Here is a 22,134-nt window from a genome sequence, read left to right as displayed (position 1 = left end):
TTTTCTGAATCCTGGAAAAAACATTTTGTAACGCAGCAGATTCTGCTCTGCTGCATTACAAACTAAGATTTATACAGATGTGGAAAAGAAAAAAAAAGTTTTTTATTAATATATTTAAACATCTGGCTATTTCAAGTTAACAGATAATAAAAATTACATTGCATTTTTGTATAAAAAATGAGGATAAAATAGTTTACTCCTTCCTAAAAGCCAAAAATTCCACACAGGTGGAGAAAACCTTTGCTCTATATTTAAAACATGAAGGTCAGACTAAAGTTCAGCAGAGAGATCATAGAGAAAAACCAGAACATCTGGAATAACGACGTTTGGACAGACCTGAATATCTCAAACTCCAGAACAGAGGAAACTTTTGGCCTAAATAAAACACAGCATTCCAGGAAATAAAGCTCATAGTAACCTTAAAGCATGGTGGTGGAAGTGTCATGGTTTGGGGATGTTTAGCTGCAGCGGAACCAGTGCAGCCCACCGTCCAGGATTCTACCGTCTGAATGAAAATGAAAGACCTACAACATGGCAGGAGACGTCCCGGTCTAGTCAAAGCCCAGATCTGGATGTTATTAGGAGGCTTGAAACATGTTATTAGTTATTTCAACTAAAGGGAAGGTAGGGTGTAATGCAGGGGTGGCCAACCAGACAAAGACCAAGAGCCACATTTTTACCAAGTTACCGCAAAGAGCCACATCATGGAAGTAATTTTCCCCTTTGGCTGTAATTTTTCTGTCCTTCAGAGTCTTTATATAAATACTGATGATTTTTATTTCATTTAAAGATTTTCAAGCGTTGTAAAGCCTCCGGCGCCATGCTCGACGTCGTAGACGCCTGTTCAATGCTCTACAGACTGGAGATGGAAGGTTGGTGTTAAATGAAGGGATCGCCAGAATATGGAAAATAATGTTTATATTGTTGACTGTTTTCTAATTGAAATAATTTTGCAGAAATAAATTGAGTTGTTTTTTTAATATTCTGCTAATGACCAGCTGTGATGTCTAATTTAACACAAATAAGACTTTGGTCTGAAATCAAAAAGACTTAATGAGGTGAGATGATCGGTTTTTATTTTTACTAACAACATTGGAAGTGCAGCAGCAGAAATGATCCGTGTTGGTTGGATCATGCGTGGTTGGAAACGTCTTCCTGTTGCAGGTGTGTGTGTGAAGGAGCGCTGGCGGGAGCTGCTGCAGGTCACCCAGCCTCACACCGATGACCACGTCACGCTGTTCAACGACCTCCACTTCCTCATGGTGGCGCTGGGGGCCGACGAGGACGGGGCCGCCCAGCGCCTCCTGGAGGGCCTCCAGGAACTGGCCAGGTTAGTTCTGTCCCAGTTCTCTTCACTGCACACCTCCCCGCTGTCGGGTTGCATTCGAGCAACACGACTTTTATATAACACAGAAACAAACAAGGCAGAGCGTGGGAGGTAAGACTGAGGAAGACTGAGCAGCTTCATCGGCTGGAGGAAGGGGCGGGGCTTCCCTCTGCAACAGCTGTACACTTATCAACAGACAGGCTTTAGCTTATGTTATAGAAAATAATTAGTCTTTGCTAAATTAAAACTGTGACAACTTTAGGAAAGAAACTATCTTGAGCTGTGATCCAGTGAACTGAAACAGGATCCATTCTAGAATCTCCTGTTTGCTCGTTTTGTCACATCTAAATGTTTCAGGTTTTCAAACAGTTTCTTGCTGCACTAACAATCTTTTACTGACAGGAATCAGAGCGAAAATTATTAGGGCTAAAACAATGAAATTAATAATGATTAATCTATTATTTAAATTGTCAAATAATTTAGTAATCGATTAATCGCTTGAGTGTACAGACTCAAAAAGGCCTTTAGCTGTACATAAATAGGCACAAATGAAGAATTTGCCAAATGTGCCTGATTAATATTTTTAGCTGATTGACAGAATAATGTATTACTAAAATATTTTTTTTATTTTAATTGTGCAGTAAAGGTTGAATCGCTGCACGGAGGACCAGTGAAAACTCCAGTCTCTCTGTCTTGCTGTGGGAACATGACCTCTGACCTTAGCTGAGAGTGTTCCATGTTTCCTCACTGAGTGGATAATGGTTCTGCTCTGTTTAGACTTTGCTCCTCATCTGTTATTGAATAATTTAGATCTGGTTAAGATGTGCTGCTTTCATATTTTTTGGCCTACTTCCAGCTGTCAGTCAGGTCTAAATTATTTCTTAATTTTTCAGATATGAGTGATGAAGTGGACTGTTTTTTGTTTGGTATCAAAATTAATTTGATCTCCAACTTTTTAGTGAGACGAAAAGAATAAAACAGAAAGAAGTCTGTATGGAGGTGAATATTTTTTACAGCAGTGTATTCAGTTCATCACTTTCCAGCTTTGCATCTCCCGTCTTAAGCAGCGTTCATGGTTACAGCTTTAGTACTTCTGACGTATCACATTGCTGTGGTGTGGAGTGCTTGGCCTTAAGTGATGTTAAACCTTCTTCTTTTAGAGATAGAAAAAAATGCCTGAATATTCTTTAATCTGCAAAAGTAAAATGTTTTTTTCTACAGTTCCTCCACTTCCTGTGTCTAAACTATTTCCCTTCACAGGGAACCAGGCGACAATCAGCAGCATCAGCTGGCAAAGAGCTTAGGCTTACCGATGTGTGAAGCTATGATGGAGTACAAGCAGGGCAACTTCAGCCAAGCTGTGGCGCTGTTGCACCCGTTACGTTACCGCATGGTGGACATCGGTGGCAGCGACGCTCAGGTAAGGTGAACAGATTGGATAAGTTTTACAGTGAAAAGTAAAAACAAAGCAAACAGCTAACCTTTAACTTCTAACCTCACAGGGTTTTTTTCTGAAGGAAAAACTAGAAATCTGTTGTATAATTTTTTCCAGAAGTAAAGCCTGCTGGGCTTCATGTGGTGTGAGGATGCAGAGCGCAGTGCACCATCGTATGAATAATAAATCTTTGTGATGGACGTTGATGCATTTTATCTTCCATGTTCAGACGAGTTCTCCGAGGTCCTGCAGTGAACAGACGATGTATGCGGAGCAGCAGCTCTGCTGTAGTGGAGCCAGAGGTTTGCATTCACTAATGGCTTTTTCCGCTGCTTCTTCCAGAGAGATCTGTTCAACCAGCTGCTTATTCATGCAGCCATGAAGTCTGACAACAAGCAACATCACAAACTGGGAAGGTAATCTTCAACTCGCCACTTATTACATGTTTCTCTTATTTTTACTTGCTTGTTCACAATTCATAAAGAAACCCAACCCAGCTTACATTGTTAATGTTTTCCTTTACCAGCTTTCTTTACATTTTTCTGGCACTTTGTGTTGATCTGCTAAGTGGAAAAGAAATTCAAGCCCTTTTATAACTCTGATAGTTTAGTATTATCAGTTGTAAATTTTCTGTTTTGTGTCATCTGGGCATAAACTTCCAACAAAATACATTTGAGTTTGTAGTATAAAATGTGGGAACATTCAACAGTTATGAATATCAGTAATATATTTAGCTCTGGTTAGTGGTGGGCACACTAAGCTAAGTTTTTGATTAGTATTTTTGCAAACTTTGGAACCAATTAGTGCAATTTACTTGGCTGTCTTGTAAACTTTTTATTTGAATAAAGTTTGACAAGTAGCTTAGTACAGCTTTTAGCTCCTGCTAAATACTGTAGCAGTTTAGCAGAACTAATGTTTGATTAGTGCTTTAGGGTTAGTGCAGCTAATTGTTGCACCACTGTGTCTCATTCATTTAAAAGATTCAGTTCTTTCTTCCCTTATAAAACACAAACCACCTCCAGGTGTTCTTTCCTCCTCCTGACTCATATTTTCAGTATCTGTGTTGATCCAGACTTTATATTAATGTTCATATTCACTAATCTGTCAGGTGGACAGGTGGATGCTTCATGTGCGTCTCGTCACACCAGGTCCTGAATCCTTTTAGTTCCAAATATAAATCCATACATTAGCTGTAATCGTCTCTAAACTCTAATATGAGATCAAATTTGCAGCATGTAGAGTCATATCAGTGCAGTAGTTAATTCCTTAATGCAGTCAGGATATAATTATATTCAGACAGTTAATGAATGTTGGTAATTCAAGGATAAGCTCTGAATGAGGCCTGTATGCACACCTGTAATTAGTGCGTCACTCAGGACAGATGTTGGCACCACATGTAAACCTAAAACTAAACTTCTGGGTGTAATTAGTGCTACAAATCAGCCTGGAGGAAAACTATAAAACTAATAGATCTTATATGGGAGGAGGAGGAGGAGTTGGTGGTTCATGATCTGCTTTCTCCAGAACTTTGCACAACGTTTCTATTACATTAGAAACGTTTCAACATTGTTTATTTTTCTTTAGATTAATTTAAGTTATCTCGGCCAAAATGTCGTAGATTTATAAGATCTATTCTTGTGAGTCTCAACCAATGAACATCTGGGTTCAGTGGAACATCTGGTTCATTTAATGTCTGATAAACAAAAAGTGGTTGGAATGAGAAAAAAAACCTTCCTATTTTTCCACAATATGCAAGTTTTACAAATTATGGGTGATATTTTATAGAATTAGCTTCTTTCACTTAAAGAGTTGCATCAACAACAGCAAAGTATCTCAGCCTAACTGAGATACTTTAAAGTTTCTCATTCCAGATCTTTTCTGTGGATCTTTGTTGGCACAGAACTGGTCTGGACCTGAACTAATCATTTAGCATCTTTCAGGTTTTTTCCAATAATCCTATTGGCATTTAATGTAATTTATACTAACTGGCCAGAACTGGTTCCCTGTTACTGCAGGAAAACATAATCAGTCTCTTCAGGATTGTTTTTGTGATCTTTTGAAATAAAAATGACAGATTTCATGATACTTTATAAATATTTGTTTTTATAAATAAACACTTTGTAATGAGGAAAAACATATTCTTTCAAAACCTTAATTAGCTTGTTAGCAGGTAGGAGTTAAATTTAAACCGAATGTTTTGGCCATTTTGGATGCATTTCCATGGTCAGCTGGAGAGACGTTGTAAGGACGTTTGGGCTCTGACCTTAAGTTACTGGACATGATTGGTTCTACTCTTCACTGTCCACCTCCCGTCTTCTGTGCACAACACCAGCTATTTTCTCTATATCTGACACCATGTTGCACTTTAATTACTGATGGAGTTGTTCTCCCAGCTTGAAGTCTGGCTGAATCTGTTGGTCTCTGCTCTGCTGTGTTTCCCCAGATGTCTGCTGGTGGAGCGTGACGCCGTGCGGCCCAACTCCCCTCTGACCCAGCGCCTCACGCAGAAAGCGCTGGCTCTTCACGGCTAGAAGGATAGCAGCGCGCGGGCGGGTCCCACGTGAAAACATCAAAGCGCCGCTCTAATCTGATTTTGTTGTTTGGGTTTAGAGACATCGAACCCACAGGAAGGAGCTCCACACCGTTAACCAGATCATGCTTCATGCCCCTGGACATTCCTCATTGAATGTGACATTATGAAGAAATTGTTTGAAAAATCTGTTATATTATACAATTCAAAGCATTTTGCACATTTATTTGCAAATGTTTACTAATAGAAATGTGTATTGAAAAAGTTAAAGAGAGAACCAATAAATACTTTGCACTATGCATGTGTGTCACAGCATGAAAACAGTTTTGCCAAAGGATATGTAATCTAGATGTGTTGACTCTGATTGGACGAGTTCAGCACCAGAATTTCTTCCTTCTGCCCTCAAAACGGCGAAGCAATCTCATTTTGGATCTGAGTGATCAGGATCTGGGACAGCACAATGCCGGCAATCTAGAAAACATCAGAACACGGCAGTAATGAGCGTCTCAAGGTCCCGTTGGAACCAACGCTGCTGCTCTGTTTGGCACAGTCAGGAAAATAATCTCATTTACATCTTAAACTTTTTCACATTAAAACCTTTTGCATTCGGCCTTTTATGCCTCAGTAGTTTGGAGAACAGGCAGCAGCATAAAACTAGGAAACAACAAAGTTGAACTAATGCAAAGATAAACTTATTACCTGAATAATTTTACTATTAGTCCAACATGAAAAACATAAACCTAGTTTGCCCTAATAATTCCAAATATGAAAAGTTTTCCTTTTTCTCAACAAATCAGTTTGTTAAAAATGTTAAGAGGTTTTTATACTTTTGGTATTTTTACATTAATCAAGTTGTTTCTGTTCGTAGTGCTGGGTGGAAACCTGACATTACAGGTTGCTGTTCTTAAAGTGACCAATCAGTGTTGTTTCCCCAAACATCAAAGGAATCGCAGCTCTGACACGATTGGTCCAACGGGATTTATGGGAAATGCAGTCAGAAGCATGTGAGCGCTCCTGCAGCGTGATGGTTTGATCTGATGTGTGCAGCTCCTGATAACAGCCGACACGTTAATCTGACTTTAGATATTAAGGGACTAATTGCTGTGGGAGTGAAGCGTGCTGCGCAGCCGTTCTCCATGAGTGGGAGGGAGTTGTCAGCATTTCCCTTCTCAGACACTCAATGTTACCGTATTACTGCTTCACATAGTGCTAATCCTGCACTAAATCACAGTGTAGTTACTTTACAGTTATTTCTTGGCATAAACCTGGTTTAAATAATTCCTTTCCTCAGGTTTTTATTAAATTTGCTTATTTTTCCATTATAGTGCAGAAATTTCACCCTGAATCAGTAAATTTCAGAAAATCCTCAGAAAGAAAAAGTCTGTTGCTGCTTCTGAACAGATTGATTAAGTGTTGCTGAAACTACTTGAACGCAGCATCCAGCCTGTGAGGTAGAAGGTCCGCTCAATAGCTTGATTACTGGCCGCTCCACCCAGCAAGCCTCCATCGATGCGTTCATTGACCCGTTGTGGCTTATTTAAAACCAAAGAGCTACTTTTGTTTCTGATTCTGAGGTGGATTACGCTGGAGGTCACCTGAGGTAAGGCCATGCCCAGGGTGAGCGCTCCCACCAGCAGCAGGTGAGACTCCATCCACATCACCGCGCTGTCTGCACAGCCCATAGAGTAGATGGACTTGTCTACTTCCTGGGACTTCTGCGTCTGAATGCCAAAACCACACATGGTGTTGATCACCATCTGCAGAACAGAAAGAGACCTTCAGTAGAATATCAGCGACATGCTTGATTAAACTCCACACTGGGCCGTTCTCTGACTGCTGCTGGAAAAACTAAAGATGGTCATTGTGGCACCTAAAGGCTGATGAGTCAAAAACAAACATGAAGGGAGCAGGTGAGGCTGAAGCAGCGACTGGAAGCTCCTGCAGCAGTCTGCAGCCTGAACTTGCGGTTTGCCACCAGCAGGTCGCAGCACTGCATCGACTCTTCTGCCGTTTAATTAACTGATTTTTCAACCATGTTGGAGTAGGTTCTGTGATCCGTTTTCTGTGCAGCTTGATGTTTAATCAATACTGGCCTGATGGCTCAACATGAACTCTTTAGCTTCCCTCAGTTGTACCTTCATGATGCGCCGCTGCGTCTGCATAATAATAGGGACGATATTGAGCATTCATGCACAGAAGCAGGACCTATGAAGGCTGGTATGCAGCATCCATACACACACCTCTTACACATGCATGTGTAGACAGCTTGCTTTGATGCTCAGAACATGAAATCTCATTAGAATCCAGTGAAATCACAGCCAGTGCTGCTATAAAGGCCTGTGATGCTTTCACTTGCTGCAGATCAGTTAAGCTATGAACACATGTTGCATGTGTCCATGTCAGGCCAACCAGCATCACTTTAACAGTTAGACAGTAACACACACAGTTTCTGTTCCCATTGTTAACTGGACGGTTTTCCAAAGGAGCCACAGATCAGCTGAGCTGTCAGAACATCTAGCTGTGTTCTTCAAAGAGCTGATGCAACTGGGTGGTAAACATGAGCCTGTCCCAAACTTCCTCTGCAAACGGAGCAGAACAAATAATCATCTTTGTTTGTAGCAGCTGACATGTTGCCTTTCAACACTGAGAAAAAAAGAGAAGCTTTTATTTCAAGAGTCTGCGGCTCTTGAGGGGAATCTATAATTATTTACATTCTTTCTGCAGAATTTTAAATATTCCAGGGGTTACCTAAAAATAAGAGGAGCAGCAAAAGCAAAGGAGGCAGATTAGCAGAGCAAGCCAACAACTGGGACACGTTATGGCCAGATATCCAGCTGTCATACAGCAACAATGTCCTCAGTCAGAGGCCTCTTCAGATTTGTTGCAAGACTGACTGCTACAGGAGATCCTTCTGGCCCACAGCATCACCAGCCACATCAATTCTTTGAAGATGTTTGGATGATCTGAGTTATGAAGACATTTCATTTCACTTTGGGATGAGGAAAGTTTTTCTGTCCTGGATGAAACCAGGTGATTCATCATGAGGACGGCTGGTTCAGCCAAATCGCTTTCCATCTGATGTGATGTTGCTGCCTCCAGGCAACAAGCAGTTGCTGTCTCGACAAACAAGCAGAAATATTTTGGGTCAATATAAATCAAATGATGCAGTCAAGAAGCTGCGGCTGTTTTCCACTGACTGTACAGCATGTTGTACGGATAAAGTTTGATGCTTTTGAAAAGTGATCGGTTAATCACCTGGAACAGACCTGAACTCTAATCCAGCATGACACTTTGAACTTTAAGCTGCAGTTATAAACCTGGCTAATCCTCTTGGTTTTAGCTACATGAAGGCGTTATATTTAAATGTTACATATGACTGAGCAGAGACCCGGGTTAGGAAGGAAATCTGGCATATTTTACACAGTTCTGTCTTCACCAGATACTAAATAATGATCTATAACAAATATGCTGATATTTATGTACCTAAAGCCAATATTCCACTCTGTTACAGTTTTGTAGTTTATTGTTTAAGCTGCATTGTGTGAACCCACCTCTCCAGGAACCGGAGAGCAGCAGGAGTACGGCACGGCGCAGCGCTCTGAGCTGGGGTTTTCCTCAGAGCAGTTGAAGTAAAGGTTCCAGGACCAGTCGGTGTAGTTGTTCCATCCACAGCACTTAAACTGAGCCAAGCACAGAGCAGAGGTGTATATTTAGAAACAGTCTGGTGTCGTGCCGGCCGTCTACGAGGGGAAAACCCGGGCTCCCAGTTGGAGCCAGGATGTGCAGATGGCGCAGGAATATCTCCTGAGGAATCCCATGGAGCTGCAGGAAATGCATGTTTAGCTTCTCATGTGGAAACTCCTCACTGAGGCCAACATAAACACAAACAGAGCTGGCAGTGTGGTGCAGTCAGGTGTGTCTGTGTCAAACCTCAGCACCTCTTTCTGGATGTAATCCATCAGATTCTGCAGATCCAGGTCATCCCTGTAGTGAACGATCGCTTTCTTCACAAACTTCCCCAGAGCATCTCGGGTCTATGAGAGAAAGAGAGAAAAAAGATTTAATAAAAAGATAGCTTGATATTATAATTTCCATCTCTTAAAAGAAATTAAGTCTTAAAACTGTGAAGCGTCAGAAGACTCCAGCCTGTGGTAATTAGGAGGAGGTTTAATGGCACACTGGAAAACGTCTTGCTGCAGATGCTGGGAGATCCCAGCAGAGCCGGTGATGGATAATAACTGGAATCATTTCAGACTCCGTCGGCGCTGCCACCACTTCGCCGTCAGCCAGGTACTCCTGGGTAATTCACCGGTTTCCATGACGATCTAGGGCTTTCATCAACAGTTTGGGTTATTTACATCTGCATAAAGGCAACAATGAAGCATAATATTCACACCTGAAGGGCCTCCTCAAAACATGTGCTGCAAATTTACAAGTCAACCCAGAACCTGAAAGCCTGAAGGATTTCTGTTCAAATGTTAGTATTTTGGGCGTGCTGTGGTGGCGTAGGGGTTAGCGGGACCCATATTTGGAGGCCTTGAGTCCTTGACTCGGCCGTCGCGGGTTCGACTCCCGGACCCGATGACATTTGCTGCATGTCTTCCCCCCTCTCCTTCCCCATTTCCTGTCAGCCTGCTATCATATAAGGGACACTAGAGCCCACAAAAGACCCCCTGGAGGGATTAAAAAAAAGGTTAGCATTTTGCTCAGATTTTTTTAATTATTTGCCTTTGGAAAAAAAAAAAGAAACATGAATGTACGTATATTCTAGCTGTAATCTAAGCCAGTAATTAACTTGAGAAAATATTCACTCCAGAACATTTCCTCCACAATCTCTTAGTAAAAGGAGCTTAACAAAATGACCACAGCCTAAACTTCCACAGTAGTTATTGTAATGTAATTTTGATCAGTTCCTCAGAAAGTGAATAAATGCATCCGATTGAACAATCTGTATAAATCTGAATGAAGCTGCTTCATGGTGTTTATGGATTATAAAGGTCCATTAAAGGTTTATTTTAATCTGCAGCACAGAATTTTGCATTTTATTTCTCAATTTCTTTATTTTAACATACTGATGATGTCACAGCTAGAATCACAATACTGCTCAGATATAATAAATGCTAACGGGGCTCTATATGCTAATGACCTGCTGAACTTTAAAGTTTCATTAAGCTGGAAATGAACCTCTGATCTGTTTGCTAACGGCGTCATAAACTGTTCAAATTACAAACGGTGTTGAAACAGTTTATGTTGATAAATACTATTATCCTGCAGTAGTTTTACTGAATCGTGGGAGGATTTTTAAAACCCCTCCTCAACTCTTCGCCTCCTTCCGCTCCTGTTTCCCAGCTTGGCCCTTGGGCTTTGAAGCCCACCGTTGTACTGTGTCATTAGCGGGAAAGTCTCCTTTAAGGGATCTGCTGAAATGGAACATTTGGTTTCACTTTGAAGTGCCGAAGCATCTGAATCATTTAGCGAGGAAGGATGCTGGGAGGTTGTTAAACTGCTCTGTTTAGCAGCAGGCAGTCTGAGCGCTGACAGTGGAGAGGCGCCATCAAACACCAGGAACATCACCACCGTGCGCTGATGTGCGGCAGCGGCGCCCCTGCTGGCTGTTGTACTTTTATTCCCAGCGGACCTTTAATGGAGAAGCTACTGAAGAGGATAAGTGAAGCGAGAGCCGCTATTGGGATGAAACACGGTTCCAGAATAAACCTGAGAGATGCATTAATCTGTAGCTTATGAGGGAAAAATCAAAATGAGAAACAAATACCCAGAAACCTTTAGTACAGAACCTGTTACTTGTTTTTCTGTGAAGGAAATATGCAGTGGAAAAGAGTTTTTAAAAAATTAAAAATTCATTCCTGCAATAACCTGGTTCCTCAAAAACCAAAGTCAAGGACACTCCTAAGTTATCCATTAATCATGAATAATGCATTTGTTAATACTGCAGTATTTAACTTGCATAAAAAAAAATATTTTTTTAGATTTGTTGAAACAGTCACTAGATAATCTTTGGAGAAAAAACCCCAAGCTCCTCTGCTAACTACAACCAACCAATCAGAGCGAGGAGGGGGAGGGTCTTAGGTTACGTTCCCCTGCTGCCCGACGTGACCCTAAGAGGGTTTTTTGTGAAATCGGAATTTTTTTGGTGTGGTCATTAACAACAAATAAATACAAGCTTTATGTGATCTCCAGTATGAACGGCAAACGACCTGAAAGTGCCACACATGCACAATAAGGTTAAACATAGAGAGCATAATCAGCGTTTTGCCAACTGCCACCAAGAAGAAGAAGAGTTCAGTGTTGGCAGAAGTAAACATGGCTGCTAATGGTGGAGAATATCTTATGATTCTGAAGTTGTTGTCCATTCAGAGCCAGAACATTAACAACTTCATGGTCCAACATGGCTGTTGTTTTTCCTGATTGGGGAATCAGGACACAGAATATTGACGATGGTCGAGTATTAATGACATTCAGACTCGGGTCACATTTAAAAAGATCAGATATCGGATGTAGGAACACATATTCAAGTGGCCTGAGTCACATTGGAATGAAATCGATTCCGTGTTGATCAGACTGTCATGAAAAGATCAGATACAGGTCACATTAAGGCAAAATAAAAAATAAAAAATCTAGATTTGGACCACTTTAGGCTGCAGTGTGAACGTAGCCTCAGTGCTGTCAATCATGCTTGCACACCCTTTGCTCATAACCTGCCTTTTCCCGTCCAGCTCTCAGGCGGAAATGCTAAAGCTAGTTAGCATGACCATTGCTGACAGTGGATGAAACAGTTTTCCTGGAACAGCAAGTTGGTTCTCCACCATTAGCATGTTTAGCAGAAAGTACACAAAGTTGTCTCATATTATACTGTGACAACATGGCAACCCTCTTAACAAATATGTTAAAAAAACCAACAATATATTTTTTAATAAAAGTTACATACAGCAGCTTTAAGGCCCTGAAAGTGCCATCAGGAAAAAGAGAAAGTGTCTCCAGAACGGTTTGTACCTGACCAGAGTGGAAGAAGCCCAGAACTGCTATAACCAGCTGGATGAGGAAGACCAGCGTCAGCGTGAAGGAAAACTGGAGGAGAAATTTAAAAGACCAAAATATTTCATCTCAAGTGACACATTTCCTGTCAAGCGTTTGATATGAAACATGATTCCAGATTTAGAGCCATATTAACTACTGGAAGGAAAACATGCCGCCAGTAAAAGTGATGCGTCTTTTTGGAGAATTACCGTCTTGAGGAGGCGAATGTTCTCTCTGAGGGCGCCGATGCAGCCGCAGAAAGTGATGAAGAACATCACCACCCCCACCACAATTAGGATGACAGCTGGGTCGATGAGGAACGTGTCCCGCACCGTGTCTGGCAGAGACGGGAACACAGCCTGCCTTTAAAAAGCTGCCATCCTCTAGACTTCCTGGTTCTAATCTCTTGTCAACTTCATTGTTTGCAGAACAGTTTCCTATTTTTGCTGCATCCCTTCCTGGACTGACTGTCCCGATGCTGTGAAACCATCAATGATGATTTGAAACTGAAGGATTATGCAGATGCAGAGGTTTGATCGCAGGGATTAGCCACAGGTTAATCCTTTTCTGTTGTCCATGAACTATATACATCCTAAATTAAATGTGAGAATTGGGAGGAGGGAGGATGAAGCTAGAAGCTAACCCCCCCACCCCGTGTTTCACACCAGACTGTAAACAAGATCTCTGTTCTATTTTTACTGGGATGTAAACACAATCCAAACAGGCCTGTAAGCATGATTACATATCTAATGGATTTTAGTTTTAATGCTGTTTTATACTTTTTAATCTGTGATTTTGTTTAATGTACCTGTAGCTTTCTGGACTTTGGCATAAACCCCGATTCCAACAATCAGCAACGAGAAAACCTGCAGAAACACAAGATAACCAGGTTGAGTCACATCGCAGCTGAACACAGAACATGACCTAATGACATAATGTCAGCTTTAATCTGAAGTTTGGTAAAATGCCCCCAAACCTACAGCCACAAAAAACACGATTTATCCACATTTTTAGTGATAAACTAAACTAAAGCTTAAAAATAAAATCTGTTTTTTACACAACAGATTTACTTTCAGATTTAAATTTTTTTTAAATGAGCAATGAGAGGATTGGGCAAAAATATGACAGAACAAAAAAAATTATACAAAAATATTTAAAAATTGCACAGAATAAAGAGAGAACCATAAATAACCCATTTAGACTAACAGGGGGAAAAGTTGATTTGGTGGTTAGTTCCACTTTAATAAGAGCTTGGAGTGTTTTGTGTTGGTTGTGATGAGACATTCTTCAGTTAAAGCCTCCAGTTCCTGTAAATTCCTGAGCTGATTTGTATGAACAGAGTGGCTGAGACTGATGGCCACTCCAGAACCTTCACTCTGTTCTGCCGTAGCCAATCACAGGTCGACTCGGCCTTTGGATCGCCGTCACGTCAGAACGTCCAACTGCATGAGCAGCTTCCAGGCTGATGAGTGAAAATTTTCCTCCAGTATTTTCTGATATGCTGCCTTCGTCCTGCCATCAGTTTTAATCCAGTTTCCTGTGGCCTCTGTGGCACACACATCCCCAAACACCACCGGTCCACCGCCGTGCTTCACAGTAGGAATGCTCCCCCTTCCATCATAAGCCTTGTTGATTTCCTGTCTGTGGCCAAAAAGTTACATTTTGGTCTCATTTCTCCAAATGATTTTTTTCCAGAGATGTTGAGCTCCTCTCCTTGGAAGTGGGACATTTGAGGGATTTGCATAGTAATGACTTTCTTCTGCCACTCCACTTTTCTTTTTTCTTTTCCAGAGATTCCTTTATTCCAGCTGACGTTATTTGTGGATTTTTCTATCCTGGCAGTTGTTGCTGAAGTTTTTGTTGGTCTACCTGACTGTGGTTTGGTTTCAACAGAATCCCTCATTTTCCACTTCTTAAAGTTTGAACGCTGCTTTTAACAAATCTTTCGCTTTCCCCAGGACTCAGAAACGTCAATTCAGAACATTTCTGAAACGCTGTGATCCCAACAATCACCACAGTCTGTAAATATTTGATCACTGTTATTTTAGTAGTTTCTGTAATTTTTATTTCAAAAGAGTAAACAGCAGTTTTACTGGAAATAGCTTCACCGAGCCATGAACCATGAATGAAAGAGTTTTTGTGTTCTGGGGAAAAAAAAAAAAATTGAATTATTTATTTTTTTTGCTGAAATTATTTACAGATTTATGGCATATTGCAAAATCTGAAGAATACAATTTCTCAGAAAATGACCGAATAAAAGAACTGGACTGAATAAATTCTCAAACCCGGGTCAACAGGTTCTAAAAAACACGTTAGGATAAGAAAATCTGTTTGATTTGAAGCAGAATATTAATAAAAAACAGCTCAAGGCGTTTATACAGCTAAAGGATGCAAGTACATATGAAAGTTTTGTAGCCATGGCAACCACTCCTTCTAGTTTTTATTGTTATAAATGAGCAGATGGAAGGTTGGAAATGGTGACCCTCCGTTTTTATCACCTGAATCTGAAACATGTTGGTGGTAAACTTTCTTTTAATATTACAGCTTTTTCCTAAAGAACTTTAAACACATTTTTCAAACAAACTGATGTTTTTTAGGGGGATTTTATCTGATAGATCAAAGCAAAGTCACAGAGTTGCAATGCGAAATATACAAAAATCTACTTGGCTATAAGGATTTTTTTCCGAGGTAAGGTCAGTCTTGGTTGGGGGAAACATTATTTTGTTTCTTCTGTGTGCATCAAAGCTGCTCCAGGAAATGTTGGCAAGCTGCTGAAGATGATAGTTCACTTTAAATAATCGTCCCGATAAAACGGCTGCAGGAGGAAAACAGGTGCTGATTCTGGCTGGCGGCTCTAATTCTCCCGTTTGCTTCGATTCTTTGTCTTACGTTTAACAACAACCTGCTCAGCTTGGTTGTTATTTGCAGCCTGCAGATCCACAGCCTGTCTGATGATTAGAGGTGTGTGTCTGTTTGAGAACAATGATTTTGTTTCATCCTTAATAAACTTGCATTATATTTGAAAAGCACATTTTGGATTTCTGCAGGTCTGAAGATTCGGTTTGTGGTTTAATTAGAAGCTTGAATGTCTCTTTAAAACTTCTGAAGGAGGAAATTGTTGCTTTTAAATAGTTTCTTTACAAATACAGAATCAATAAAAGCACCTTGACAAAACAATAGCTGTAGAAACATGGAGATGTGTTTTCTGTTCCCAAAGCTTTTGAAAAGGGGACGACTTTTCTAAAGAGGCTTCATCTGTTGTGCAGGAGAACCCTCAACTCCACTTCATTTTCAGCTGTCTTGTTTTCCACCACTGGTCGGCTTGTGTGTGTGTGTGTGTGTGTGTGTGTGTGTGTGTGTGGGTGTGTGTGTGTGTGTGTGTGTGTGTGTGAACACGGGTGGCGGTGAGGCATGCTTATGTACGCAGTGATTGTATTCCAGCTCTGTTTTTCAGCCTTTTCAAAAGGATGATTCAAGCTTCTCCCAGAGGATTTTGCTGCAGAGGTGAGCTGAGCCACGGGACGCGGGACAAAGGCCTGATGGATTAGGGCTGCGCCGCTCACTCCGGAGCCTCGTGTCTGATAAACAAAGTGAACACGGCCCGGGCGTGCGGCGCTTGCTGCTGATTGGCTGTGATGGCAGTGATGGTGCGCTGCAGTGTTTTTGTGTTGCTTTGGACGAGCCGCGGTGTGACGGAGCTGAGGGGAGGGACAGGTGTGGTCTGTGTGTAAAGCAGGAGAGCGGAGGAAAATGAAGGCAGATAGAGTTTTAATATGTGTGTGTGTGTGTGTGTGTGTGTGTGCGTGTGTGTGTGTGTGTGTGTGTGTGTATTGGAGAACTCAGGTCTAACACACAGGTCATCAGAGCTCCTCAGTGCCTATATCTATTTATGTAAATGCAATAGATTCCTGGTTATTCGAGCCAGAGTTTATTATGCTGAAGACTTCCCACTCCCTGAGAAACAAATATGCATAATTATGTGCATTTTAAGATCCTGAATATATATGAAAACAGATTCCAGTGGTGAGCAGACTGAAGGCGAACATAATCCATCTATTTTCTATACAAATGTCATCCTGACAGTCCCAGGCAAGCTGGGTTCCTATCTGTCACGGACAGGAGGTTCAGCCAGGAGGTTCTGGACAGTAACAGGAAGCTGGAGTACCCAGAAAAACATCCACTCTTTGAGAAGACTTGGTAAACCTCCGGTCAGGATTCAGACTCAGGCCTGCTGCTGCTGCTGCTGCAAGGCAACGATGTTAGCAACAGTTCATCTGCAGTAAAGTTAAGCTTACAGAGCAGGAATGAGACTTTAATGTGTTCATTTTGATCAGTTAATGACAGATTTTAATATAACTGATTTTCTTTTCCTTTTTACATACAAAAGTTCTGAGCAGAGCCATTTACACTCAGTATGAATATTAACAACACAAACGATCGTCTACAGCTGCAGCATCCAGGACTGAACACTGCTGGGTTTCCTTATGGAAACTTTTTCAATTCATTTCAATAATAAATTAAACTTAATGCACTGATTGATATTAGAATCAGTTGGAATGTATGTGTGATAGATTAACTTGTTTTACTTTTTTGTTAAAGTATCTGTAGATGGTGAATAGATGGCGCAATAGAAATAAAGTGAATTGATATCTTTTCTGAACCATAACTTAATTTCATCCTGAAACATGAAAAGCCATCCTGACCACAGGCCTTCAGAATGAGCTCAGTTCTCACAGCGTTTCATTTCTGGCAGTAATTCCTGTTTGTGCTGCGTACCCACAAATATGAGTCACCTGTCTGTAAAATGCAGAATTAAGATCCATGCAAATGTTCAGTGAAGGAACGCGGCACATTTAACGGTTGCTTTCAGACGACTACCAGCAGGCATGCACACACTGTTATCCTTTGCTGTATTTTCTACAGCTAAATACCACAAAATGCCCAGTAAAACTACCATAAGACATCTTTACAAGTAGTTACTGTAATTTGCATTGCATTATGGGTATAGTACATAGTATTACAGTAACTTACTGTATGTTTTGAATTTGCAGTAATTTACTGTTTACACATTACAGTAGTGGTACTGTACTTATAATATACAGTAAGAATTATATTTGATTCCCAACGGTCATCATACACTGTTAGCCTTTGCTGTATTTTTTACAGTTAAATACCACAAAATGCCCAGTAAAACTACCATAAATAGGGTGACCATATTTTCAGTTGGGAAAACCAGGACACGTTGTAGCGAGGGGGGGGGGGGGGTCTGAAAGCGGGGAAACTCTTTTATAAATAGTAGGTAAACATACATTTGCGCTTTCGTATGTTGTTGGCCACTGACAGCCACGCTATCTATCTTCTGATTAAGAACAGGGCTGCCCGCACTGACGCGGCTCAGGGATTACGTCACACGCAGCGCCGTGCGCAGTGCCCTAGTGCCTGTAAATTTAATGGTCCAATGAAGGTAATTTAAAAAACAGGACATTTCCTCACTTTCTAAAAAAAACCCGGGACGCCCGGGACAGGACGTGAAATACGGACATGTCCCGGGAAATACGGACGTTTGGTCACCCTACCATAAGACATCTTTACAAGTAGTTACTGTAGTTTGCATTGCATTATGGGTATAGTACATAGTATTACAGTAACTTACTGTATGTTTTGAAGTTGCAGTAATTTACTGTTTACACATTACAGTAGTGGTACTGTACTGATAATATACAGTAAGAATTATATTTGATTTCCAACCGTCACCATAGCTGCTTCATCGTGGTTCCCTGTTTCTGTATTTTTACTCCTTTAGTAGTTAACATATTTTTAAGGCAGAAAGAGAGCATGTACTTTTGTTTTTTTCACATCCTAGCTAACATTAACATGCAGTTTATCTAGCTACGTCATCAAGCGTGGCTTCGCTTCCAACTGTTTTCTGATGACGTTTGTTTTAAACTCCGAAGCTTTTTCTCTCCAAGTGCAGCTCTGTCTCCGTGCTGTGGGCTCACACTGCTTCAGCTCTTCAAGACAGGTAAAAAACCACTTCTTAGAAAACTGTTTGAAGCCAAAACCTAGTCTGGAAATGTACATTTTAGATGGAGTTAACGTAGCTTATAGCATCATGCTATAACTTAGCATTATAGCATGAGCTGGTTTGTGCTGATTAGCCTGGTAAAATAACGTTACCTTTACGTTACTAACTCTGGTGTTTTATATAACTGGTATATTGCAACCTTATAAGTTACGTGTCTGTAAATGAGGTGAAAGAAATGAAAATATCATGTTGTTATTTTTTGAGCTGGTTCGGAATTAACATTAGCTAATGTGCTAATTTTACCGTTGAAGGTTTTAGCTTGACTTTTGCCGCTTAATCTTCCTCGGGCGGCTTTAGGTTGAGATGAGCTCAGTGCTGAGTGTCTGTTAGCATTGTTGCTACATCCTTTGTCGAACAATATAACCTTAACTGATAATTGATCCTCCCCCCCTTTTCTTTATTTTACATGTAATGACTGTTCATTTGTTTAAACCATGATCTTGCAAATGTTAAAAGTGCAGATTAGCTACGTAGGTCAGCAAGGATGAATTTCTAACATTGTTCTTTTTTTTTCTTTTCTTCAGATGACTTTTTGTTTTAACTCCCAAGCTTTTTCCCTCCAAGTGGCTGTGCAGTTCTGTCCTGCTGACTGCTAACATAGCTTCATCTCTTCAAAAGACAAGACAACAGGTAAAAACACAGCTCTTCAAACATATTTGAAGCCACAAAATAGTCTGGAAATGTAGAGGAGCAGCTAACCTAATCTATAACTTTGAGCTTGCTACAGCTGGTTAGCCTGCAAAAGTACCATTACATCTCCAACATAGTGTATAAGAGTCTGTAAATGAGGACAAAGGTGAAAAACATTAAAGTGGTTTCTGTTATTTTTTGAGTTTGTTCAGCCACAGTGGCAGGTGGACAAAAAAGTTAATTTCCAACCCTGGTTACATATAAGGACTGTTCACATGTTTAAACCATGCTCCTGTAAATTTAAAGTTAAGTCAGTACTAACAGGTGCAACTATGTACAGGTGTAAATTCTGCAGCATTTGTACTTCAGAATTTACAGAATTTTGTAGTCATGTGAAGAAACATCAACACACAGCTAATTATCGGTTTGCATGTGGAATAGAGCAATGTCCTGCTTCCTTCAGAACATTTTCTGCATTCAGGTCCCACATGCACAGGAGTCACCGCCATTGCAGAAGTCAGACTGAACACTTGTGGAATGTAATGCTTTAAAAAATGCATTTAGCCCCACAAACTGTCATTCACATCCGCTGTTTCAGAGTGGTAGCAGGATGTAGGGGTAAAGTCTAGTCTAGTCTCCGGGATGAGGTTCTCAAAAACCTGTTGTAATCTGGGTGAACTGGCCCTTTAAATATAAATTACTACCAGTAATTCATATTTAAGAGAGTTTTCCTTTTATGTTTTAAAGGTATCTTCCACCAAGATGTCTGTTGAAATGGAAATGACCTTACCCACTACACCAAGGGTAATCATGCTTGGTAAGAGGAATATTTTCTATCACTATAATTTTTTTGTAGCAATGTATGTAATTGTTATGGTAGTCTGTACTTTTACTCACTAGCGTTAGCCTGACAAGGGTTTGTCTATTTTAGGAAATAGCTTGATGTCTGCAACCCGGTGGATGGTCAGTATGGAGGAGAAGGTATTTTTCGAGCCTGAGCAACTACATGACTTTGCCAGCGTCCTTGCTGTCTTTTTTGGGTCATATTCTGTCTTCAATCTGGAGTATCAGGAGTCAGCATCCACCACGCTGGAGATGATACAATGGCAAGTACTCTACACCAAGCCATTTATGAATTAAATTTAATGACAGTTTGACTGATGATGAAGAACCATAGCTGATTGCTGTATTGTACGTCTTCATTAAAAAATACAATTAATATATTTTATTTCTGTTAAAAGATTCTTTGTGAGGATCAATCCAGATGTTGGTACCAAATGCACAGCCAAAGTCGGTACAAGCCGCAAGACGGGAAGTCTTGTCAAGAGGAAAGTAGTCAGTGTCAACTCCCAGATCACCACCTTCTTCCAACAACTTGCTGAATTTGAATGGAGGACTTCCAACTAGGTAAGTATTTTACCAAATGTAAATGTTTATTATTTTGTTGTCTTTTCCTCCTATCTTGCATGCTCTGACTTTACTTTAGCCTTTTTAAAATGATTTTAATGATTATTTATAAATGCCATGTGATTCCTACACAATAGCCCTTTAGAGTAGCCTGCATCTTTTCTGTGTCCGTGGTAAACAGTGGATGTCGCTGCATCTCATAATAAATCACAGAAATGTATAAGTGTGTAGTCGTTTAAGTGTGGTGTATTTTTATACTATGCAGTTTTCAGTTTATTAGGCACACCTTTGCAGTAATCCGTCAGCACCAACAAAATGACTAAAAAGATTGTTGTACTTCATCGTCCCCTTGGGGACATTTGTAGTACGCAATCTTTTGAATTACTGAAGACTGACTGACTGCTTTTGCCATAAACAGTCCAAAAACCTGAAGTGAAGCCAGTCCTGCTCATTCTTTATGCAGCTTCTATTATCACTTCAGTCCAATTGATTTTTTAAAAAACAAATTATCAACTTAATGCTGCTTTATGACAAAGATTTTATGCATGTGAACATTGTCACTTCAGCTTAATTTGTCAACTTCCTGTCGATTTGACAATGTAGATAACTTCCTGACCATCTCATGACCTCCCACATTGTCTGTCTTATTCTTTACAGTTCAGCTTCCACAAGATGGATCCCACTGATTTTGTTTGACGAATGGAATAAAAGTTCTTCTGATGTAGGAAATGTGTTCTATGGTTTTGTTGTTTTACAGCACATTATATTGTATTGTGACATTGTTTTTTATGACATTGCGAATATGTAAATGGATTTTATTTCTACAAATCTGCTGAAAATAAATACCTGTTATTCACAGTACTTGGACTAAAATTTCTTTTATGAAATTTTTCGGTTTATGGTAAAATATTCTTATGTTAAAGAAATGTAAACTTTAATTTACAGTAAAACTCTGACATTATGCTGTGAAACAAGTTTACAGTAGACCAGCTTTACTATAAAATACAATTACTGTATTATACTATAAACTACATTTACAGTAATGCAGTTATAACTGTAAAGCACACTCAGTAAAAATTAACTGTGAAATATCATAACAGTAAAGGTACTGTAGAATGGTAATTACAGTAACTTGCTGGCAACAGTGTTGCCAGTAAGGGTACTGTAGAATGGTAATTACAGTAACTTAAAAATTACAATAAAAGGTCTAACAGTGCAGCTGCCAGGTGTTTCTGCCTCAGCGGGAGTCAACGCCGCTCCATTCGCTCCATTTCCAACTGTAGTAAAGCTAAAACAAGTCGTAATGGAGAAGCTGGGAGACTGCAACCAACCACCATGGCTGCAGTATGTTTCCTCACTCATTATTTATAAGGTTTTTCTTTCTAGAAGTCACCTGTTCTTTAAAGAGGTACAACTCTAACAGCTTGAGATTTCTACGTTTAAAAATAGTCTCAAACGTCCTGGGACGGCAGCTCGACTCGACTCACCCAAAACAAGAAGCTGAAGAAGAAGAGGAAATATCTGATCCATGGGTTGACGAAGGAGAACGTCTCAGCTCGGTTCAGATTCGATTCTCTGTCCATTTTGGATTTTTTCTCTCTGATCTGACATTTAACTGAATCAGCCCCTCGCTGTGCAGACCAGCCACCATGTCAGTGTGTTATGTTGGGTTGTTTACAGGCTGC

The 22,134-nt window shown here is 40.3% G+C and overlaps 2 protein-coding genes across 3 annotated transcripts in view; one reads left to right on the top strand and one right to left on the bottom strand.

Moving 5' to 3' along the window:
- Positions 1–5,591, top strand: part of ttc38 (tetratricopeptide repeat domain 38) — a 14,590-nt gene extending 8,999 nt beyond the window's left edge. The window contains exons 10-14 of the mRNA XM_023348933.1: positions 791–872; positions 1,165–1,330; positions 2,588–2,747; positions 3,105–3,178; positions 5,206–5,591. Coding sequence (XP_023204701.1) covers positions 791–872; positions 1,165–1,330; positions 2,588–2,747; positions 3,105–3,178; positions 5,206–5,293 — 570 coding nt within the window. The 3' untranslated portion in view covers positions 5,294–5,591. The remainder of the gene's footprint in view (positions 1–790; positions 873–1,164; positions 1,331–2,587; positions 2,748–3,104; positions 3,179–5,205) is intronic.
- Positions 4,846–22,134, bottom strand: LOC102227490 (tetraspanin-33-like). 2 transcript variants are annotated; one of them, XM_005795867.2, is made up of 8 exons: positions 21,937–22,134; positions 13,136–13,193; positions 12,537–12,664; positions 12,304–12,378; positions 9,231–9,326; positions 8,844–8,972; positions 6,888–7,049; positions 4,846–5,763 (listed from the first exon to the last, which is right to left on the bottom strand). In XM_005795867.2, the coding sequence occupies exons 1-8, from the start codon at positions 22,030–22,032 to the stop codon at positions 5,695–5,697; spliced, it is 813 nt and encodes a 270-aa protein (XP_005795924.1). In that variant the 5' UTR covers positions 22,033–22,134; the 3' UTR covers positions 4,846–5,694. The 2 variants fall into 2 exon arrangements, with proteins under 2 accessions (XP_005795924.1, XP_023204716.1); XM_023348948.1 differs by lacking the exon at positions 12,304–12,378.

The sequence above is a fragment of the Xiphophorus maculatus genome, chromosome 2 (genome assembly GCF_002775205.1).
Source record: "Xiphophorus maculatus strain JP 163 A chromosome 2, X_maculatus-5.0-male, whole genome shotgun sequence".
Lineage (NCBI taxonomy): Eukaryota > Metazoa > Chordata > Actinopteri > Cyprinodontiformes > Poeciliidae > Xiphophorus > Xiphophorus maculatus.
This window is presented reverse-complemented; position numbering and strand designations above follow the sequence as displayed.